The 21,463-nt window shown below is 44.1% G+C and overlaps 3 protein-coding genes across 4 annotated transcripts; 2 read left to right on the top strand and 1 right to left on the bottom strand.

Annotated features, from left to right (window-relative positions):
• The first annotated feature begins 4,030 nt into the window (after positions 1–4,030).
• On the top strand, positions 4,031–13,525 carry LOC122620208 (NADP-dependent malic enzyme). 2 transcript variants are annotated; one of them, XM_043797573.1, is made up of 4 exons: positions 4,031–4,174; positions 6,375–7,014; positions 11,483–12,411; positions 12,468–13,525. In XM_043797573.1, the coding sequence occupies exons 1-4, from the start codon at positions 4,113–4,115 to the stop codon at positions 13,141–13,143; spliced, it is 2,307 nt and encodes a 768-aa protein (XP_043653508.1). In that variant the 5' UTR covers positions 4,031–4,112; the 3' UTR covers positions 13,144–13,525. The 2 variants fall into 2 exon arrangements, with proteins under 2 accessions (XP_043653508.1, XP_043653509.1); XM_043797574.1 differs by lacking the exon at positions 4,031–4,174 and adding an exon at positions 5,536–5,678.
• Positions 13,526–13,931: 406 nt separating this feature from the next.
• LOC122622234 (DNA polymerase theta) lies at positions 13,932–20,877 on the top strand. The gene is made up of 7 exons (XM_043800537.1): positions 13,932–15,621; positions 15,687–16,060; positions 16,115–16,671; positions 16,732–19,102; positions 19,157–19,364; positions 19,419–20,333; positions 20,389–20,877. Exons 1-7 carry the CDS (start codon positions 14,025–14,027, stop codon positions 20,697–20,699), a joined length of 6,333 nt encoding a protein of 2,110 aa, XP_043656472.1. The 5' UTR covers positions 13,932–14,024; the 3' UTR covers positions 20,700–20,877.
• On the bottom strand, positions 20,711–21,374 carry LOC122622237 (rhodanese domain-containing protein CG4456). Its single transcript, XM_043800547.1, has 3 exons — positions 21,120–21,374; positions 20,898–21,057; positions 20,711–20,835 (listed from the first exon to the last, which is right to left on the bottom strand). The coding sequence occupies exons 1-3, from the start codon at positions 21,238–21,240 to the stop codon at positions 20,784–20,786; spliced, it is 333 nt and encodes a 110-aa protein (XP_043656482.1). The 5' UTR covers positions 21,241–21,374; the 3' UTR covers positions 20,711–20,783.
• Between the last annotated feature and the right edge of the window lie 89 nt (positions 21,375–21,463).

Below are 21,463 nucleotides of genomic sequence, written 5' to 3'. Positions count from 1 at the left end.
AAAGTACATGACTGCCAGCAGGACACCGACGGCGTTGACATTCCGGCCATCTGCCGAGAAGCCAAGTCCTGTCGCCCGCAGGCGGTGTTCCCAAGTGGGCGTGGCCAGCAAGACTCCAGCCGACTGTCGTTCCATTTAATGTAGTTGTAAATGCATAATGAGCCGCTCAGAGCCCCTTACCATCGATGAGCCGGTGATTTTTTAAAGCGGTTTAATGTGCGCGAAACACTTTTTTCGAAGCGAGCCCCATATATACATTCTTGATTTTACTTTAACGGCAACATGGCGTTCAGATTTTTGTTGCGATTGGCTCGTACTTTTTTTATTGACTGCTTTTATATTATTATTTAAAAATTAATTATACGCCACGTTGGCTCGTTTGGGTTTTTGCCGCATTACTTCGTCGCGTTTTTACCGGTCGATTCAGTTTTTAATTTATATATAATATATTGACTTGCCGCTACCCAACACCACCTGGGCATACTCGTATATTAAAAAATAGTTAACGCGTATTAATTTAAATTTACCTTGCCATCTCGTAGTCCGTCCCCGCGTCTCTGATAATTTTGATGGAACATTTAAGGCTTTAAAGTAAATACTCACGAATCCATCGTTAAGCGCCTTTTTCCGGCTATTACTTATTGATTTTCATCCCCGTTTCTTCCTTTAACAAATTACAAAATACCGAAATTAATTCATAAAAACGTAGCGTCGAAAATCATTTAACTACATTAAATCTCCCGAAAATAATGTAAATAAGCATTGCTTTAACAGCTTAGTTAGAGTACCTCCTATTCCTCAATCCATCCCCCTTAATTTTTGTCCAGTTTGACATTTCCGGCACGGAAAGACCAAGACCAAGTCCAAGAACGAGTCCAAGTGAGATCGTGTACGCGAGACTCATAAAATTGTTGGCCATCTGAACGTTTTTGTGCCGGGCCAGCCATTGAAAAATAAAACGCGGCCAGCAAAGGCTAATAGAAAGAGACAGATGGTCGGGCGAAGAAAGAGAGGGGGCATGAAAGGAGCGCATCGAAAATAGAGAAAAATCAAGCGGATGGCTGGAATTTCATACTGTTGGCATGGCAGAAGTGTGAGTGCGTTATCCTTTGACAAGGAGCATAAATGTGTGAGCTCCTCTCCATCGTCCTTTGTACCTTCCGGCTGGGTGGCCAAGTCGATGTGTTGGCCATTTTATTATATTTGCTCTCAGACATTTTTGCCCTAATACGAAAATGGGATTTTAGGATATAAAAATTATGATAGATTACCGTTTCGCTCCCACACAGCCAACCACCTACCACCACCCATCAATTGCATTTTTTTGCAATCGCCGCACACACTTACTACCCTTGCGTTTGTCTACACTGATAAATTTATTCTTCAAGTCCAGCACATTCCATTGTCCTCTTAATACTTAATAAAATTCTCAATGTTTCTATTTGAAACATGTCTATTTGACACATATCTGCCATATAGTAAATTAATATTCATTGGGTTTTCCTAGTGTAATTTTCTTAGTGTTAGCCCCGTCACATGCAACTTCGTGGAAATTGCGCTGGCTTAGCTGGCTAAAATCATTTGATGATAAAATTGGCCCTCAATTGCCTTGTTGCTTGTTGCACGTCGTTGGATCTCCCCTCATCTCGTTGTTATTAAATTGAAATGGCAAAAAGTTGAAAAAGAAATATGTGCAAAACATGGTTGAACTGAGCATGTGAAAAGCACTGGAGCTGGGAAAGCAGATGACACACCTCTAAAATAACAATCGCAGTTTGAGTGGTATATTATTAATTGTAATATTATAAAATGGGATTTGATTTCATTTTTTAATGCAGTAAACAAACGTTCAGTAATACATTTATGGTTAAACGAATTAATTATAATTAAATGGGGTGTTTGTTACATAACAACAACTATAAATGCAATTTTAATTCACCTTTTTATTTTTTTGCTGCTTAATGACGAATTATACAATTTTAAATATATATTTCTATATATAGCATTCATCTAATACATAGCGGACGTTTCAAGAACTACAGCTGGCGCCACCTGGTTTTGCTTCCAAACACTTGTACGTACACAAAGCTTTTGAGCTTCCATAACATTACCAGTCATGTTTTGTAATCATAGCCTTTATGTTACTGTTAAATAATATTTAAACAAATAAACTGATTATTTACTTTTCAACAAAAGCTGAACGGGTATCTGATAGTCGAGACCACAGTCGACCACAGCACTCTCTCTTCTTCTATTTAAATAATGAATTATAAGTTTATCACAAGTCGAAATAACATCTAAAACAGCTCGTTGGCGCCATCTATTATTTTTTAAACAAACTTCCACACACTCTGAATTATTAACAGTAATGTTATGATTTATATTGCTGTTATATGATATTAATAAATATATTAAAATGTTACTGCCTTTTAAATAATAAGTGGGATTATACAAAAAAAATCTAGTCTATGTGGTTTCTTTATATCGCTTGAATAATCATATCTATTTTTGTTTTCTTCACTAAAATATGTTTGTGGTCCCTTCGGCATTGAAATTGTATGAATTAGTGGAAAGTTTTATAAACAGTGAACGTAAATGCGGTTTAAAAATACATAGATAAGTTAATAAAAATAAGTACATTATTTGCTAGTTTTATTTGCTCGAATTACTTTTGCAATTCCACAATGCTCTGTTATATGTCGATAAAACCAATACATGTCCGTATATTATTGCTTGCCGATTTGTAACCATATATTCATTATGGCTTTTTTATCATTATTGCACATGAAGTTTTATTTGCTGCCTTAACTGAAATTACATTTGACCCTGGCAACAATTGCAAGCGTGTTGCAACTTTTTATACGACACTTTCGCAAATTTTAGACAATAAACGCAAAGCGGCACTTCAACAATAAATTCAGTATAGCAATCCAAACACAGTAATTAATGTGTGTCATATTTGCACAATCGAACAAGATTTTTAAGCATTCAAGCAATATAAATTCTGACTTTAACAGACGCAAGTGTATTAAAGCAATCTAATTAAAATTCAAGTGCCACCCAGGCGACAAATGAAGCAGCGGTGAAATCATTAGGTGATAAAATCAGAGTCAAAAGGCGAAAAAAGCCTTATGGCTCCAGCACACCGACTGCCGAGTGCCCTACATTATCGTTTCAGCTCAGTGCATTTGAAATGACCCGGAATTCATTGCATTCGTCAATTTTTCTTCGGTTGCCAAGTGCAGCCGACTGGGACGCGATGGTCAGCCATCGAGTTGCCTTCTCCTACAGCTGAAATTATTATTTTTTAATTGGCCAGCAACAAATTGCTTCATGCATTTGTGTGAGCCGCCCAGAGGTCACTGCGATTAACCAACCGCTCAGGTTTTGTGCGACTTCGACTGAAGTACGACTCAACGGCAAAGCTTCTCTAAGGCTGCAACGATTAATCAAAAACGGTGAAACCTCGAAGTGTAGGACATCTTAAAATGCAAAATTCATTTTTTTACGGTCATTATGTAAATCTTAATAATTTATAAATAACAGGCCAACTAAAAAGTGCATTAACTAATTTCAGATTTAAATAGTGCTTACCTAAAATTTTGTAGTTTACTACAATAAATGAAAAGAAAATTGATATAAATTACGATTATCTTTCCATTATTATTTGTATTATATGTGATTCTTCTTAGCGAGGTGCCACTGTAGCCGTCTGGGGCCTCCCGAAGTGACTCAGCCAGTGGAGCAAATGTCGCGTGCTGCCTGCGTGCGGGTGCGAGCGGGAGGGAGGTAGCGGACACTCTCCTTCTCCTTCTCCTTTGGGCCGCTCGCTAACAAGTGGCCTCCGGTGTTCGCAGAGCCGCGATTCCAGCGCGAGTTTAGTTTTTGATTCAGTTTCAGGCGGTTCGGAGTTGCCAAGTTAAGCGCAATTGCCCAAAAAACTTTTTTTAATTTTTGATATTAACTGCTTTGATTAATTTTGGTGAAACATCGCGTGGTCAAGTGGACGTCAGTGATTTTCGCTTGCAAAAAGTTCCAAACTTTTTCGGTTACAAAATAATTAACTACATCTATTTAACTGGATTTAATTAAACTATAACATAAAACACAAAATGGGTAATTCCAGTTCCATTTGCGCCGATCGCAATGTCATAACAAATTTCGATGAAAATGGGTAAGAAAAGAAAAGGAAAAGTGAACAAACTAAAGCTGAGTTCAAGCAGTTGGCAAAAGAGGATTTCGAAAATGCGAGAGTTGGCTAAAGAGTTTGTGTCAACTAGAACGCAGCCTTTTTGTAATACATTTTTTTATTTTATTTTAACTAAAAACTTAAATTACGCTTACCCCCTTAAAAATTGTATGCTAAAAAAAAGCACTCAATAAAGTAAATATTTTTTTCCCGGTTCTTAAAATGTAGTAGATCCCTTACTTGCACTTATCAGTTTTTCTAGTGCAAACCCAAACCAAGCCATCGCCCACAACCACGCCCCTTCATTAATGTGTTTCTCGAGGTGTCATTAGTGTTCAATGATGCGTTTTACTAGCGATTTATCAACGATTTACAGGCGACTCGTCGGCGTTCGGATAAAAAAGTATAACTCCTGGCACACGCCATCGACATCAAATCAGAGCACCACCTTCTTAATTAACGATTTTCGAAGCAAAAAGAAAAAAAGTGGCAGCGACAGGTGTGTTTTGCTCACGAAGGTACTTGGAAAAAAGCTAAAGTAAATTGTTAATATTTATGAAGGTTGCTCGGACACACACACATATGTGTGTGATATATTCCAATTTATACGCATGCCGTGTTTTACTTTCAATTTTTGTGTAATAATTGAATTTATCAGACAGACATCCGATCAAATCCGGAATGGGCCCACCGAGCGTATGAGTGATTCAAGTGCAAAGTGGGGCGGGAACTAAAGCGATTCGGGACACTGAAGGTTAAGGTTAGGGTTTCTGCCTTGAACCGTCTCATTAAATAATTTATACTTAATCGTATGTCACAAACTCAGGAGGAAATTTTGTAAAGAGGGCCCTTTTAGGTTTGCATTTAACGGCATCGGATCTAATAATCTGTAAAAGAAAAGGCTCAGTTCACTTACTCCAAGTGAAGCGTGCAATTTGTACTTCAGTTTACTTAAAAATCAAAGCTACTGTTTATAAATAATTGTAGATAAGAAATTGCTGGCTTTAGACTCCTAGTCTAATTTGAATACTAGTATTTCGACCGCTGCTGTTCCCACGGAAACTTTTCACATGCTTTTCACGCCGCATCGCAATGTTTTCCAGGTCCCAGACAAATGATTAGATGGTAATAATCGCTGTTTAATTGCGTTTATAAAAGTATGTGTAGATAGTGTTTGCACCTCCCTTATCAGTCAGCTGATACGCCCCGCACAACTAATCAGAGAGAATAGAGAAAAGAGCGAGGCAAAACAAAACAAAATCGCCAAGTGTAAAATGTAAAAGAGATAAGTGTGTCGGCAACAAAACAAATCGAATACTGCGGCTCAGTTTAGCACGAAAGCTGCAGCAACGCAGACAAAAGACACATGCTCAGTGAGATAATTGTCGGGAAATCAATATTATAAGCAAAGAATATAGAGGACTTTTAAGAGCATCGCCATGCACTCGATCCTACGACGCTGTTCCGGAATCAGAAAAACCTTTGGACTGTGAGTCAAATACAAGATCTTTCGAATAATAAGTATAATGTGGTGCCATACGACTGGACCACGGATCAAGAGGGTGTGTTCCTAGATCGGCGATAATCAGTGTTACTTTGTCACCGCTTATCAATTCCCATCTGGAAGGCCTGTCTACGGTGCATCACCTCATCGAGTTCACTGGGGCTTAATAAAGCGCCTGCATATGACCATGTACATATGTATGTACATATCAGCGCATTTCAAGGGTTCTGAGAACCTTGATAAGGAAGCTGAAAGGGAGAATACCCTTAGCAAACAAGCGACTCATGTGGCCCTAAGTATAATATCGCATATACGACTAATACGACTGTTTCTGGATAAATTCAGAGATTATTATATACATTATTAGTATGGGTACATAACGTAGGTGCAGTCAAAACTTAATTAAAAAAAATAATCAATGATTCCCCCAGAAAGGGTATCCAAAAGTCGGCGACGAAGCGTATTGTTATTGTCGTTCCCGCATTGACATTCATTCACACTCGCTGCTCTCAGTGTTTTTTCCTTTAATTGAATTATAGAGAGCATATCTCGCATTCCGCCAGCACAAGCACAATTCCGCTATGTGCACTCTCCCCAGTTCGCCCACTCTCACTTCCGCTCCCACTCTCACCCACCCACTGACACCCCGTTTTGTCTGCTCTCTCTCTGTTTCTCCCTCAGCACGCCGGTATATCCCACTGCCAACAATTCCCAAAGTCCTTCCAATGGCCAAATAACGCCTCTGCACACACACAGCCGCGGCAAAGAGCGCGAGCAGGGCTACTACACAAAGAGCATCAACAACAACCATGAGAGAGAGAGCCAGAGCTGTTGTAGTAGCAGTAGTCGTGTGTGTAAAAATCATACGACTACAACGACAACCACACTCGAATACGAACTTTCCAATTTCGCAAAACTAACGACACGAATCACAACGCAAAGTGCCGCCGAAGTCGCCACATCGCCGCATACGGTTACGGACACGGACAGGTACAGGGATACGGATACGGATCAGGGTAATATACCTATAGCCACCGATTTGGAACTGCCCAAGGGTTTGCCGTTATCCTCGCGACATCACTGGAATCAGCTGCAGAGCAGTTTGCACGCCCTCCACCACCAGCAACAACAACAGCAACAGCAACTACGTTCGTATAGCTCCACTAGCCACACAAATTTGGAGGACAAGATGAGCAATCCCGCTTCGAAACCGAATGAATACGAGAACCGCGATCGCCTGGGCCTTTGGGGCACTGGTGACAACGAGGTGGTTGGCAGCATCTCCGGATTTTCCCGACTTTACGACAAGCGCTACTCAAAGGTGAGTTCCACAAGTAGGAATATGCTTTCAAGTCGCCCGGTTCCATGGGCTCAGTGGAAAAGTACCAGGCAAAGGTTTTAGGGTGGGTTCGCATTCGGTTTTTTTGCTTCCCATGCTCAAGGGGCGCGAATTCGACTAAACTCTGCGAATTTTGTTAGAGCACAGTGTTTGGGTAAATATTTAGAGGCAGATTCATAATTATAGGGTTTTAGGTGCCCCCTATACAGAACTTATGAACATAAGGCGTTTATCTTGGTGGATATAGAATATTTTGTATCTGAAAGATATTTTCAAATAATCGAAGAGCTTTGATGTGTTTAATTGTAAATTATAGGAAATAAGGAAATTATGCTTTTTATTTTGGAATGCGTTCTTAAAGTGACAAATTTTTCCTAGAAGAGCAATAAACATTTTGCAACCACGAGTCTGCTAATGCTCCTTGTTCTTAAAAAGTTTGTATTTTTTGTAGGCCACCTGCTATTTTTACCACAAGCACGAGAATAAAAAATTCCAAATCATAGATACATAAACAACTATTAAGCGGAAACGTCAGCTGCCGAATTTAGAGCAAAAAAAGATACTTTTTGGCAGTGGCTTCATTTTTCGGCAAGTGGTGTGGGTGACCTTTAGATGACATAGCGAGTGAAAGGGACAGCAAACAGCACACGCGCCACTCTGGAAGACCAAAGCTCATTGTTTTTGTTGTTTTTTCGGTTTTTTTCATTTTTATGTGCTGCCGCAGGCGAAGAAAATCGATAGTTCAACTTTTTTAATTGGGGCAATTAACTGGCTGCCAAATGCCGAAATTGTAGGGTATGAAATAGTTCACGCGAATCGGGCACGCAGATTGCGTTCACAAATTTATCTCAGATTGCATTTTCAAGTTTAATGCTTGTGCATTTTGCAGCTTGCATTGGCTTCTACGCTTTTGCCCACAGAGACATGAATGAGCTAATGCACGAGTTGTTTCAGAAATTATAATACTAGAGAGCATTTCCCAGAGAGAGGGCGCATGGGCTTTGCGTTTGTTTATTTTGAGCAGATGCACTGAAAAAACAAGAGTTGGCCACTACTAGAACTTGCATTTGCTGTTTTTGAGTCTCTAAATAAAGCCATTTTGCTCCGATATTACTCTTTAATATGCTAGAATCCCACCTATATTAAAACAATTTACGTAATCTCCTATAAAGACAGGGTGCTAGCAGCACTTTCCCTGTGTGGCTCCTAAAAAGCTGACTAAAAGGGGCAAACCATTTGGTATTGTAAACAGAAGCTCCACTGAGAATAATGGAGAGGCCCTTCAAAATGGTGTTTCCCCATAACAACCCAGTAGCTTTCGACGACTTACGTCAGTCCGCAATCGCATGAAGAGACTTCAAATTATTAATTTAGGCAGAAATTATCTCGGGGACTTCCTTATCAAGCAGAGGCTGCCACTTGTGTACTACAGATTGTTATTACTCCTTACACGCTGCCAACAAGTGACTTGTGACTTGTTTATCTGAACCTCCTTCCCCAGAAACAAACAGCTGATTTTGTTTGTTTTGATTTCCCCACGGAAAGTTTTCGAATTCTTATCTTTTTAAATAAAATAAAAACCACAAAAATAAAGCAAAACCAAAACCGAATCCAAATCGAACAAGACCGCGAAAACTGACCTACATTCAGTCATAAATTTAACTCTGTTTCGAACCACAGAAACAAACAACCGAATGACGATAATCCCCACAGAAACGCTTGGTATCAGCCCTATATATACATTAAATATTTATCTGTGTTTGCACACACTATATGCAGTTGGCGAATAGAATTTATTCTCTCTTTTTTCCGCTGGTCTTTGTTGTTATCTATCGACGCTCTAAGGAAATTAAAAATTTAAACAAATTCAGCGGTCAATGTGCCGAAAGAGCAGCGAGCTCGAAAGTTGTTGAAATAGTTGGATATTTTCATTGTTTACCCAATGATTTATAGGTACCGATTGTTTATATTGGCAACTAAAGAAAGAATAATATATAGTGTGCTTGTCAATTGCTATTATTGGCTAAAAAGCTGTGAAATGAGTAGCATTATCGATTTGAATTTATATTACTTTTGGACTACCAGTTTTAGCAAACCCTATGATTTTAATTTCTCAAAGATTAGTAGCATTTTTGCTCTGTGACTCATGTGCTTCCGAGCCAGAACTATGTACAATGCTTTGTGGAGCAGTCTGATTCAGTGGCACATTCATCCTGTCATCATTCCACATCGTGTGACCCACAAAAGAGCAGCATTTCACCTGCTGGGAAGCGTAACAGCATAAAAAGCGCCTTCATCAGCTCACCTTTGCCAGGGAAACAATCAGCTGAGATTGCCCCTTGTCTGTGTCTACTCGAGTAGATTAAATCGACGCTTTCGTCATCCGAATCGTATGCAAAGTTCAGAGACAGACTGCCGTTGATAGCCAGCCGACTTAATGATTAGCCATAGCTATGATGATGATCGCGCTTGTATTATGATGATCATGATCATCGAACTGGTCGCGCCAGACAGTGCAAAAAAAAAAAAAATCAGCTAATTTGTGTTTTTTGTTTCGTTTTGGTTGTGGCTGCGACTTTTGTCGGTTTTCGTATCTTTTTGCTTTTTTGCAATAGCATGCGAAATGTGTGTGCGTAATATCGGAGTTGCCCATTACGTATACGCATGTCGCGGGATTCGATTTACAGCTATGGCCAAATTGGTGCCCTCTTCATAGGTACAATTATTAGAAAAACTATAACTTAACATCCTAAAGGCAGGTGATGAAGATGAAGCAACTATAGTTTGGATCATATGAGTTTTGGAGGTCTGTAAGTGTGGGGCAAGCTCGGGTGCTTGAAGCAATTGCTGGGGGCATGAATACATGAATATAAGTCCATGATACAGGCGGTGGAGAATGGGGAATACTTGTTGCCAGGCGGGTCGAAAACACTTTCGCACGCTTATCGACGGTCGTGCGTCGCTTTCAATGTCAACGGTGTCGTTCTCTCGATCTTGTTTTCATATGTATGAACATACGTACATATGTACAACTGTATGTATTTCACCAGCCCACCGATGACGTAGCCACAATATAATGGTTAAGTTCGAGGCGATTCTGGCTGTAAACAACTGTTTATGGGGATCACTTCAGTGTTTATTGTCCAAACAGCCAGTTTAGAGCTAATTGAATTTGATGCGTTTGTATGTATGTATGTACATGGGTACGAAGTGTGACTTCCTCTTTAAGGTTTTAAGCCTTTATTAGTTTCACTTTTATTGGGGGGATTTTAGTTGGCATAACAGAAAATACAGTGATGTTTAATCGGAATATGGTGGATTTCTAGTTGTTATTCATTGTAGTCACCATTTTAAACATAACATTTTTAATGCCTTGCATAAGCAAGATTTAACTTAATTTTCTTTGGTGTTGAAAATATCATTTTTTGCTGACTCAATTAACTAGGATATACTAAGATTGTTTTATTGCGTGACTGAAACGAAATAAATTAATATAAAGCGATGATGCATGATGGACAACCTAACAAGTATAATTTCCAATAATAACTTAATTTCAGATAGAAACGAAATATTTAATTTAGAGAAAAAAAGATCCGCAAGCTTACACAACAGATAAAGTGGTGAGGTTATTGGTTACATTATGATGGATCTTTTGAAAATAAAAATGTGCATACATTATGACGTTAATTCAAATGTCCCAAGAAGCTTAAAATAAACTCATTACGAAAACAACCTTTGTGTGGGCACGATTTGAAAACTGTAGCCACTTGCAAAGTTACTCAAAGCACGAGTAACTATTCCCTAATGTGCATATTAGCAGGTACATCCGTAGTTTAAAAACCAAGTAATCCAGCGCGATTTGTGTTTGAATGCCAACTTGCACGTATTTTTTATCTAGTGCTGTGACCCAGTCGAAAGTTGCCAGCAACGCCCCCAACATAATCCCCGGTTGTTTTGTCCATTTCGATAATAACCGCAGCAATTACGAAGCAAAAACTTTCAAAATCTAGTACTAGTTGTGCGTGTGAAACGAGGTCAGCGCTGAGTCACTTCCCCATCAAAAAAATAGTGTTTTAATTAAAGCTGCGGTTGCAAATCGCATTTCAAGCGACTGGGCGCTGGAAAACGACTTTGAACTTGCTACCCGATTTGTGAAATCGAGCGATCTATCTCCCCGGATCTGCGAAGGTCGGGTGATAACTGCTTCTGTCCAGTGGCCAGTTCCCGTCGAATTTAATATACATATACGTAGGGGCGCGTGCCTGGGAATTCAAGTCCCCGATAAGCGGGGCAAACTTTTCCACCATCCCACTTCGGTTTGTTTTGTTTGAGAGGTTTTATAATCGTTCTGTGAGGCGATCAGGCCACACGAATCTTGATCCTTAGGTGTACATATTTATAGAAGCTATTATTAGTACAAGATACTAATGCACATCCCTTTTGATTCTAGGGCCTGGCCTTCACACACGAGGAGCGCCAGCAGTTGGGCATCCATGGCCTGCTGCCCTACGTGGTCAGGGAGCCCAGTGAGCAGGTGGAGCACTGCCGTGCTCTGCTGGGGCGACTGGAGCAGGATCTCGACAAGTACATGTACCTGATCAGCCTGTCCGAGAGGAACGAGCGCCTCTTCTACAATGTGCTCAGCTCAGACATCGCCTACATGATGCCTCTGGTGTACACGCCCACCGTGGGATTGGCCTGCCAGCGCTACAGCTTGATCCACCAGAACGCCAAGGGCATGTTCATATCCATCAAGGACAAGGGACACATCTACGACGTGCTGAAGAACTGGCCGGAAACGGATGTTCGTGCCATTGTCGTCACGGACGGCGAGCGCATCCTGGGACTGGGAGATCTCGGCGCCAATGGCATGGGAATACCCGTGGGCAAACTGTCTCTGTATACGGCCTTGGCTGGCATTAAGCCATCGCAGTGCCTGCCCATCACCCTGGATGTGGGCACCAATACCGAATCCCTGCTGGAAGATCCCCTGTACATCGGTCTGCGCGAACGCAGGGCCACTGGAGATCTGTACGATGAATTCATCGATGAGTTCATGCACGCGTGCGTCCGTCGCTTTGGCCAAAACTGCCTTATCCAGTTCGAGGACTTTGCCAACGCCAATGCCTTCAGGCTGTTGTCCAAGTACCGGGACTCTTTCTGCACCTTCAACGACGATATTCAAGGAACCGCCTCGGTGGCCGTGGCTGGACTGCTGGCCTCGCTTAAAATTAAGAAGACCCAGCTGAGGGATAACACGCTGTTGTTCCTGGGCGCCGGAGAAGCGGCTCTCGGTATTGCCAACCTGTGCCTGATGGCCATGAAGGCGGAGGGTCTCACCGAAGAGGAGGCGAAGGCCCGTATCTGGATGGTGGACAGGTGGGTCAATATATTTTTAAAATTCATACAGATACTAAATGATGCTTTCTCTTTAGCCGTGGTGTCATCACCCGCGATCGCCCAAAGGGCGGACTGACCGAACACAAACTGCACTTTGCCCAGCTGCACGAACCCATTGATACTTTGGCAGAGGCGGTGCGCAAGGTGCGTCCAAATGTTCTGATTGGAGCAGCTGCGCAGGGCGGAGCCTTCAACCAGGAGATCCTCGAGCTGATGGCCGATATCAACGAGACGCCCATCATCTTTGCACTGTCCAATCCGACCAGCAAGGCGGAGTGCACCGCCGAGGAAGCGTATACTTACACCAAGGGGCGCTGCATCTTCGCCAGTGGATCGCCATTTGCTCCTGTGACCTATAACAACAAGAAGTTCTACCCTGGTCAGGGCAACAACTCCTACATTTTCCCTGGCGTGGCACTGGGTGTTCTGTGTGCCGGCATGCTGAACATTCCCGAGCAGGTGTTCTTGGTCGCCGCCGAGCGCTTGGCGGAGCTGGTCTCCAAGGATGACTTGAGCAAGGGCAGTTTGTATCCACCACTCAACTCCATTGTCAGCTGTTCAGTGGCCATTGCCGAAAAGATTGTGGAGTATGCCTACAAGAACGGATTGGCCACTGTTCGCCCGGAGCCGGTCAATAAGCTGGCGTTCATCAAGGCCCAGATGTTCGATCTGGACTATCCGCGATCTGTGCCCGCCACCTATAAGATGTAGATGATGAACCGATGAAGATCCATTCCGCCTACCCCCAGAAACCAAAAGGAGTGGCTATCACAGATATTCGGCAAGGGCGGCGAGCAGCAACCATGTTATTTATTTTATAATGTCGCAACATTTGTCGTCTAGCATATATTCAAATTTGTATCGCGGCTAATTAACCCCCCACTATCCACCAACCACATCCCTCTCCGCACCACAATAGGTTATTATAAAACCACTAAAATGGAATGTCATCTGCATGCGGCGCGCGATATTGTGTAATGCTAACTATGTAAATGGGATATTGATCTAATAGATATGTAAACAAATTTTATGTAATCTTGAACAACACAAACTATTCTAAGGATATATACAAATAAAAAATAAATAAAAATAAGTCAAATGTGTGTTGAGAAGTTCATAAAGTTATACAAAGAAGTTAAAGATACAGTTCATAGCGATTTAGGTGCGGCTGTGGAACGAATTGTAAGCGATTTCAGCGCGGTTTGTATGCGATTTCAACGTGAGTTGCATGCGGCTGCACGCAATGCGATTTGGGTACAATTTGGCGCTATTTGGGAACGGTTTGCAATTCTTTTTAAATTAGAGTTTGTGCTTTGATTTTGTGCTTTAATCGCAATAGAACACCTATGGAATAGAACGTCGAGTATACTCAAGATTCGCTGCCAGAAAGCCGCGATGCAGTGTGAACAGGATTTCAATGGTGCCGCCGGAGTGTCCCAAAACTCGGTCTGAGTCCCAAAAACAAATGGTATATTTAAAACTAATCTTAAGACGGTCACACTGACCCCGCGACGTTTCGTTTTTTGTTCATTTTAGTTTTGACAAATATATCTGCCAGCAATTGTTAATTGAATATAAAAGGGACCCGTGCAATGGCATTTTCGCAGTCGTTTGATTTTGGAAACAGCACCTTGATGGCGCTGGAGAAGGGTATGCAAGCGGCCGAAAAGGAGAATGCACAGCCCGGAAATGGAAACATCCAAGTTCAAAATGCTGGTAAGGACTTACAGGGGGAAAGCCAGGACAATTACTCGGAGTTTTTCCGGGACGAGTTCTCCTATGAAGTGAACCAGGCCAAGAAGCCGGCGGAACAATCAGTGGTCAATGTGTCGCAGGTTAAACATCATCTAGCAGTTGCATCCCATCAGGACTCTGGTGATGAGAGCAGCTCATCCGCGTTGAATGCCCAGATTTGCACAGAGAATGTGTTCGACAACGAGGACACAGACGCAGTGTCGGGTGCAGTGCTGGAGCTGCCCAATCTGGACGAGAGCAGCTTTCTGTGTCCTCCGCAGGATGCAGAGGCTTCCAAACAGCTGAAGGAGGACATCCTGCTCAGCCGTTCCCTCCTGGCCAAGCAGGGAGTCTACCACGAGATCTCGCAAACCACACAGAACCTGAGCAGCATGTCGCCCAACCAATTGCGAGTGTCGCCCAACTCTTCGAGGATCCGCGAAGCGTTGCCCGAGAGAGCAGCTATGCCTCCTGACCTCAACTCCCAAAAGTCAATAAGCGCGTGGAATCTGCCCTTCAGCATTCAGGCGGAGTATAAGAAGAAGGGTGTCGTCCAGATGTTCGACTGGCAAGTGGAGTGTCTCTGCAAGCCAAGAGTGCTTTTCGAGCACTGCAACCTGGTGTACTCCGCACCCACGTCGGCGGGCAAGACGTTAGTTAGTGAGATACTGCTGCTGAAAACCGTACTAGAGCGCGGTAAGAAGGCGCTACTCATATTGCCCTTCATCTCGGTGGTGCGCGAAAAAATGTTCTACCTTCAGGATCTGCTCACGCCGGCCGGTTACCGGGTGGAGGGATTCTACGGCGGCTATACTCCACCAGGTGGCTTTGAGAGCCTTCATGTGGCCATTTGCACAATTGAGAAGGCCAATTCCATTGTGAACAAGCTGATGGAGCAGGGCAAACTGGAAACCATAGGAACGGTGGTGGTCGACGAGGTGCATCTCATCTCTGACAAGGGGCGCGGCTATATCCTGGAACTTCTGCTAGCTAAGATCCTCTACATGTCCCGTCGCAATGCACTGCAGATCCAGGTGATCACCATGTCGGCCACACTGGAGAATGTGGAACTGCTGAAGAACTGGCTGGACGCCGAGTTGTACATCACAAACTACCGACCCGTTGCTCTGAAGGAAATGATTAAGGTAGGCACAATGATCTTTGACAACCATCTAAAGTTTCTCCGTGATGTTTCGGAGCAAAGGGAAATGAGGCAAGCTCTGGGAAACGACTCCGATGATGTGGCCCTTCTCTGCATAGAGACGTTGCTCGAGGGCTGCTCCGTAATCGTGTTTTGCCCCTCGAAAGATTGGTGCGAGAACCTGGCCGTTCAATTGGCCACCGCAATGCACGGCCTTATTAAATCTGGATCAGAGCTGGGCCTACGATTGCGGACCAATCTGAATCCGAGGGCCATCGAAGAAGTGAAGCAACAACTAAGGGATATTCCAACAGGTTGGATTAGTCAAATTGATCATTTACATCCCGGTTCCTGATAAATACGATTTCAATTACCTTAGGTCTAGATGCGGTAATGTCAAAGGCGGTCACTTACGCATGCGCATTTCACCATGCTGGCCTAACTACGGAAGAGCGCGACATTGTGGAAGCCTCATTTAAGGCGGGAGCCCTGAAGGTTCTAGTCGCCACCAGCACTCTCAGTTCGGGAGTGAATCTGCCCGCTCGACGGGTGCTGATACGCTCGCCTTTATTTGGAGGCAAGCAAATGAGTTCCCTAACGTACCGCCAGATGATCGGACGAGCTGGGCGCACGGGAAAGGATACGCTGGGTGAGTCTATTCTCATCTGCACCGAGAGCAATGCCCGAATGGGAAGAGATCTGGTCACAGCGCAGCTGCAGCCCATTACTTCCTGCCTGGAAATGGACGGAAGCGTAAGTATTCAAGCAAATGGCCAAAACAATTCAAATAAGCTTCCCATTTTGCAGACCCACTTGAAACGCGCTCTACTCGAGGTAATTTCTTCTGGTGTGGCGAGCACTAAACAAGACATTGACTGCTTCGTGAATTGTACTCTGCTGAGTGCCCAAAAGGCCTTTCAGGCAAAGGAGAAACCACCAGATGAGGACTCAGACTCCCACTACATTAACGATGCCCTTGACTTCCTGGTGGAGTACGAGTTTGTTCGCCTGCAAAAGGACGAAGAAGAGGAGACATCAGCCTACGTGGCCACTCGTCTTGGTGCCGCCTGTCTGGCTTCCTCTATGCCGCCCACTGACGGCCTCATCCTCTTTGCGGAACTGCAGAAATCTCGTCGCTGCTTCGTCCTAGAGTCCGAGCTGCATGCTGTTTACCTAGTAACGCCCTATTCTGTGTGCTACCAACTGCAAGATCTTGACTGGCTGATTTACCTGGATATGTGGGAAAAGTTAAGCCCAGCCATGAAAAAAGTTGGCGAACTGGTTGGGGTTAAGGAGGCCTTTCTCGTGAAGGCGATGCGTGGTCAAACGAAACTGGACTACAAGCAAATGCAAGTGCATAAGCGGTATGAAACCTTTGTGAAATACATTAAATACGAAACTATATTTCCGTACATATGTTACAGTTTCTACACTGCGCTGGCTCTGCAGGAACTGGTCAACGAGACCCCCATAAACGTTGTGGTGCACAAGTTTAAGTGTCACCGAGGAATGCTACAGAGCCTGCAGCAAATGGCCTCAACCTTCGCAGGCATAGTGACTGCTTTCTGCAACTCCCTGCAGTGGTCTACACTCGCCCTGATAGTCTCCCAGTTCAAGGATCGTCTCTTCTTTGGCATTCACAGGGATCTTATCGATCTAATGCGGCTACCAGATCTGTCGCAGAAACGAGCTCGTGCTCTCTTTGATGCTGGGCTCACCAGCTTGGTGGAGCTGGCGGGCGCAGATGCCCTAGAATTGGAGAAAGTGCTATATAACTCACTCAGCTTTGACTCTGCAAAACAACACGACCACGAGAACGCGGAGGAGGCGGCCAAGCGAAATGTAGTGAGAAACTTCTTTATCACCGGCAAGGCGGGGATGACAGTGAGCGAAGCTGCGAAACTATTGATTGGAGAAGCTAGGCAGTTCGTCCAGCACGAGATCGGAGGGGGTATCATTAAATGGACCCAAACTCAGGTGGGCATCAACGAAAGTTCGAAGTCAGTACACAATGGCGGGGAGGTAGACCTTCACATGTCCCTTGAGGAGGAGCAGCCGCCATTAAAGAGGAAATTGTCCAGCGAAGAAAAAAGTGCCTATTCGCAAAAGATTCCAAGACTTGAAAAACTTGTGGAGGATGCAAGTATCCCACCGATGTATTATACAGTTGATAGTCTCAATTGTAATAATAATATTGCTAGTCAAATGAAGAAGAAAGAAACAGCTCAAGGACTAAATCATCAAAGCATTTCCCACAAGATGAACCCAAATCTTTATAAGTTCGAGAATGCGCAAAATCCGTCTCAAAGAAATCCTATGGCACACATGGAAAACACCAATGACCTGAGAAATACAGAAGTATTGAATAAGAACAACGTTAATATTCGGTCTACACTTGCATTAGAAAGGTCACAACACATAATAGTTGATAAGGCGCAGGAAAAGATATCATCTTCCAATGTTAAAGCCATCCAAAAACAAGGTTCTGAGATTGCGAAGGAAATCAACCCAGCAGCTCCGATTTGTAGACCACAAATAGCAAGAGAAGAAAAACCCAGCACCAGTCAAAATGCCCGCAAGGAGCTGCTTAAAATGGAAATGGCCGAACGACGCAGGATCGCTTTACAGAAGATTCAGGAACGCGCCAAAAAAGAGAAGCAGTCTGAGGATGAGCCCATACAGGCGCCAAGGTCTGCCTCACTTTCAAGTCCTGTTATTAGAACACCTGCTAATCGAAGAACACAATCGGAAACGCCAAACAAAAGGATGAACCCTGCTGTCGAAAGCAATCGACAACTGCCTCGCAGAAGTCCTCGAAATCACACGCAGTCACCGCTACCCACTCCAAATCGCACTGCCTCGAGGAAGGCATCCACCGTAGAGGAGGACTTGTTCATGGCCGACGATTCTTTTATGCTGAACACCGGTCTAGCCGCTGCCCTTACGGCCGCCGAAAGCAAAGTTCCTTCTCCTGCGGAGGCGGACATGATACCTAGTTCCCAACCCAAGGAACCGGAGGTGGTCGGTGCACTGACTCCACATGCATCCAGACTGATGCGCTCCTACCAGTTGCGTTCACAGCGTTTGCAAAGTCCCAGTCCTACCCCGCACCGTGAAATCGAAATGGATTCGGAAGTGAAAAGCTCATCCAGTGCAGCCTCCTCTATGGAAATCTCGGACATGTCGATGGAGAATTCACTAATGAAAAATCCTTTACATCTGAATGCCTCACACATTATGAGCTGTTCAAAAGTCGATGATACTGCCTTAAGTTTCTCTAGTATAGATATAATAAATGTGTGTGGCCACCGACAATTGTTTCAAGCTGCTGTCATGGAGCTCAATGAAGCCACGCGCTTTGGACTTAGCGTTGGCCTGCAGGCTCAAGCGGGCAGACAGAAGCCACTAATTGGAGCCAACCTATTGATCAATCAAATTGCGGCGGCCGAAAAGCGGGAGGCGGCTGCCGGAGAACAGGTGCTATTTCAAGTGGACGACAGCAACTTTATCTCTGGTTTGTCCTTCTGCCTGGCGGACAATGTTGCCTACTATATGAATATGCAAAATGACGACCGTGCAACAGGTCAGGGAGTGCCCACCATTCTAAAGGTGCAGGAACTCTGCAAGCTGTTGGCTCGAAAAGATCTCACGCTGGTCATGCACGACGGAAAGGAGCAGCTGAAGATGCTGCTCAAAGCGATTCCGCAGCTTCAAAAAATTAGCGCCAAGCTGGAGGATCCAAAGGTGGCGAACTGGCTGCTGCAGCCGGACAAAACAATGAGTTTTTACAATATGGTATGCTATTGAGTCATTTTTTCGTTTTTCCCTTCTAATTCATGATCCCTGCAGTGTCAGACATTCGCTCCAGAGTGCACCGCCCTTGCCGATCTCTGTGGCAGTGGTCGTGGCTATAGCAGCTACGGGCTTGATAGCTCCAGTGCCATTCTTCCGAAGATTAGGACGTCCATCGAAGCCTGCGTAACGGTGCACATACTTAAGGGACAAACTGAGAACCTTGGAAGGATCGGCTCGGGTCAGTTGCTAAAGTTTTTCCACGGTAAGGTTATGGAGATTCATGTAGTAAGCACCAATGACAAGAATCTCTTTATAGATATCGAAATGCCCATTCAATTGACTCTTTGTCATATGGAGTTTGTGGGCTTTCCAGCCCAGCAGCAGCGACTACAACAGCTCTATCAGCAAATGGTGGCCGTTATGAGGAAACTGGAGACAAAGATTTACGAGCAGCATGGTTCCCGTTTCAATCTCGGCTCGTCACAAACTGTGGCCAAGGTGCTGGGACTCCACCGGAAAGCAAACGGACGAGTAACCACCTCGCGCCAGGTGCTCGAGAAGTTGAACTCGCCCATTTCGCAGTTGATACTGGGCTACCGAAAGGTGGCAGGGCTTTTGGCCAAAAGCATTCAGCCTCTGTTAAAGTGCTGCGAAGCGGACAGAATTCATGGGCAGAGCATTACATATACGGCAACAGGTCGTATCTCCATGACAGAGCCGAACCTGCAAAATGTGGCAAAGGAATTCTGCATACAGGTGGGTTCTGATGCGCTCAGCATATCCTGTCGGTCACCTTTCATGCCCAAGGATGAGGACCGATGTCTTTTGTCGGCTGACTTCTGTCAGCTGGAGATGCGAATCCTTGCCCACATCTCGCAGGATAAGGCTCTGCTGGAGGTGATGAACTCGCCGCAGGACCTGTTTATCGCAATTGCGGCGCATTGGAATAAAATAGAGGAGTCCGAAGTGTCGCAGGATCTCCGCAACAGCACTAAGCAGGTTTGCTACGGTATCGTGTACGGCATGGGAATGCGCTCCCTGGCCGAGTCGTTGAACTGCAGTGAGCAGGAGGCTCGGATGATATCCGAACAGTTCCACCAGGCGTACAAGGGTATTCGAGAGTACACCTTGAGGGTGGTCAAGTTCGCACGCAACCAGGGATTTGTGGAGACTATTACTGGACGGCGTCGCTATTTGGACAACATCAACAGTGATGAGGAGCAGCTGAAAAGTAATAGTTCTCAACACGGTTGTGATATTCATTTTAACCTCTCTTTCTTCCACAGGTCAGGCCGAGCGCCAGGCCATTAACTCCACCATCCAAGGATCCGCTGCGGATATTGCAAAGAGCGCTATTTTGAAGATGGAAAAGAACATTGAACGTTATCGCGATAAGCTGGTCTTGGGCGATAAATCAGTTGACCTGGTAATGCACCTACATGACGAACTCATCTTCGAGGTGCCAGCGGGAAAGGCCAAAAAGATAGCCAAAGTCCTTAGCCTCACCATGGAGAACTGCGTGAAACTTAGCGTGCCCCTCAAGGTAAAGCTGAGGATTGGACGCAGTTGGGGTGAATTACAGGAGTTTAGGATGTAGACTGTTTTAAGTTGTTGTTGTTATAGTAGAGTTTATTATACCATTTTATAGAATTTGTAATCAATTTGTTAAAGACTGAATGTTTTAGGACTGCTTGGCCTGCCACTCCGTCCAGGATCCGGCATATGCCTTGGCACTGCAATTGATTTATAAATAAAGCTACAAATTTTATACTAAACATTTCAACTTGATACATACTTGGTGAAGCCCAGGGTGCTGGCCAGATTGGCCGCCCGGGCAGCGCGTCCTCCCGCCTTGCAGGAGAAGATCAGGACCGCATCGACGGCCGGCTTTTCGCGTCCATAAGTCTGGGCGAAGACCTCGTCCGGCAAGTTCAGAGCCTTCTCCAATTCAGTCACTGGAAATGAGAGAAAGGTTTGTCCAATAAGCCGTTAATCCCTGGACTTTGGCGCTTCTCACGTGGAATGTTGATGCTGGCGGGCAGGATTCCCGTCTCCTTTAGCTCCGACTCGTTGCGCACATCGAACAGGTACTTGTCCGGGTGATTCGGAATGTCCTTGACTTCCTCGTAGGTGGCCATATCAGTAATTTCTAGGCAACTTTATTAAACTTAAAATTTAGCCGGCCTGAAGTGTGACCACTGATCGACTAATTAAATATACCAACGGGTTTTCAAAAATATACTAAAACCAGTTAGTTTCAACTAAACAGTTAACAATTTTGAATTTTACCAAAAAATAACTGGTTCTTATTTAAAATGACAGCTCCATATATTTTCAAACTGCGGCTACTTTGTATATTCA

This window comes from Drosophila teissieri, chromosome 3R (assembly GCF_016746235.2).
Source record: "Drosophila teissieri strain GT53w chromosome 3R, Prin_Dtei_1.1, whole genome shotgun sequence".
Lineage (NCBI taxonomy): Eukaryota > Metazoa > Arthropoda > Insecta > Diptera > Drosophilidae > Drosophila > Drosophila teissieri.
The sequence above is the reverse complement of the archived record's forward strand: the minus strand, read 5'-3'. Positions and strand labels throughout refer to the sequence as shown.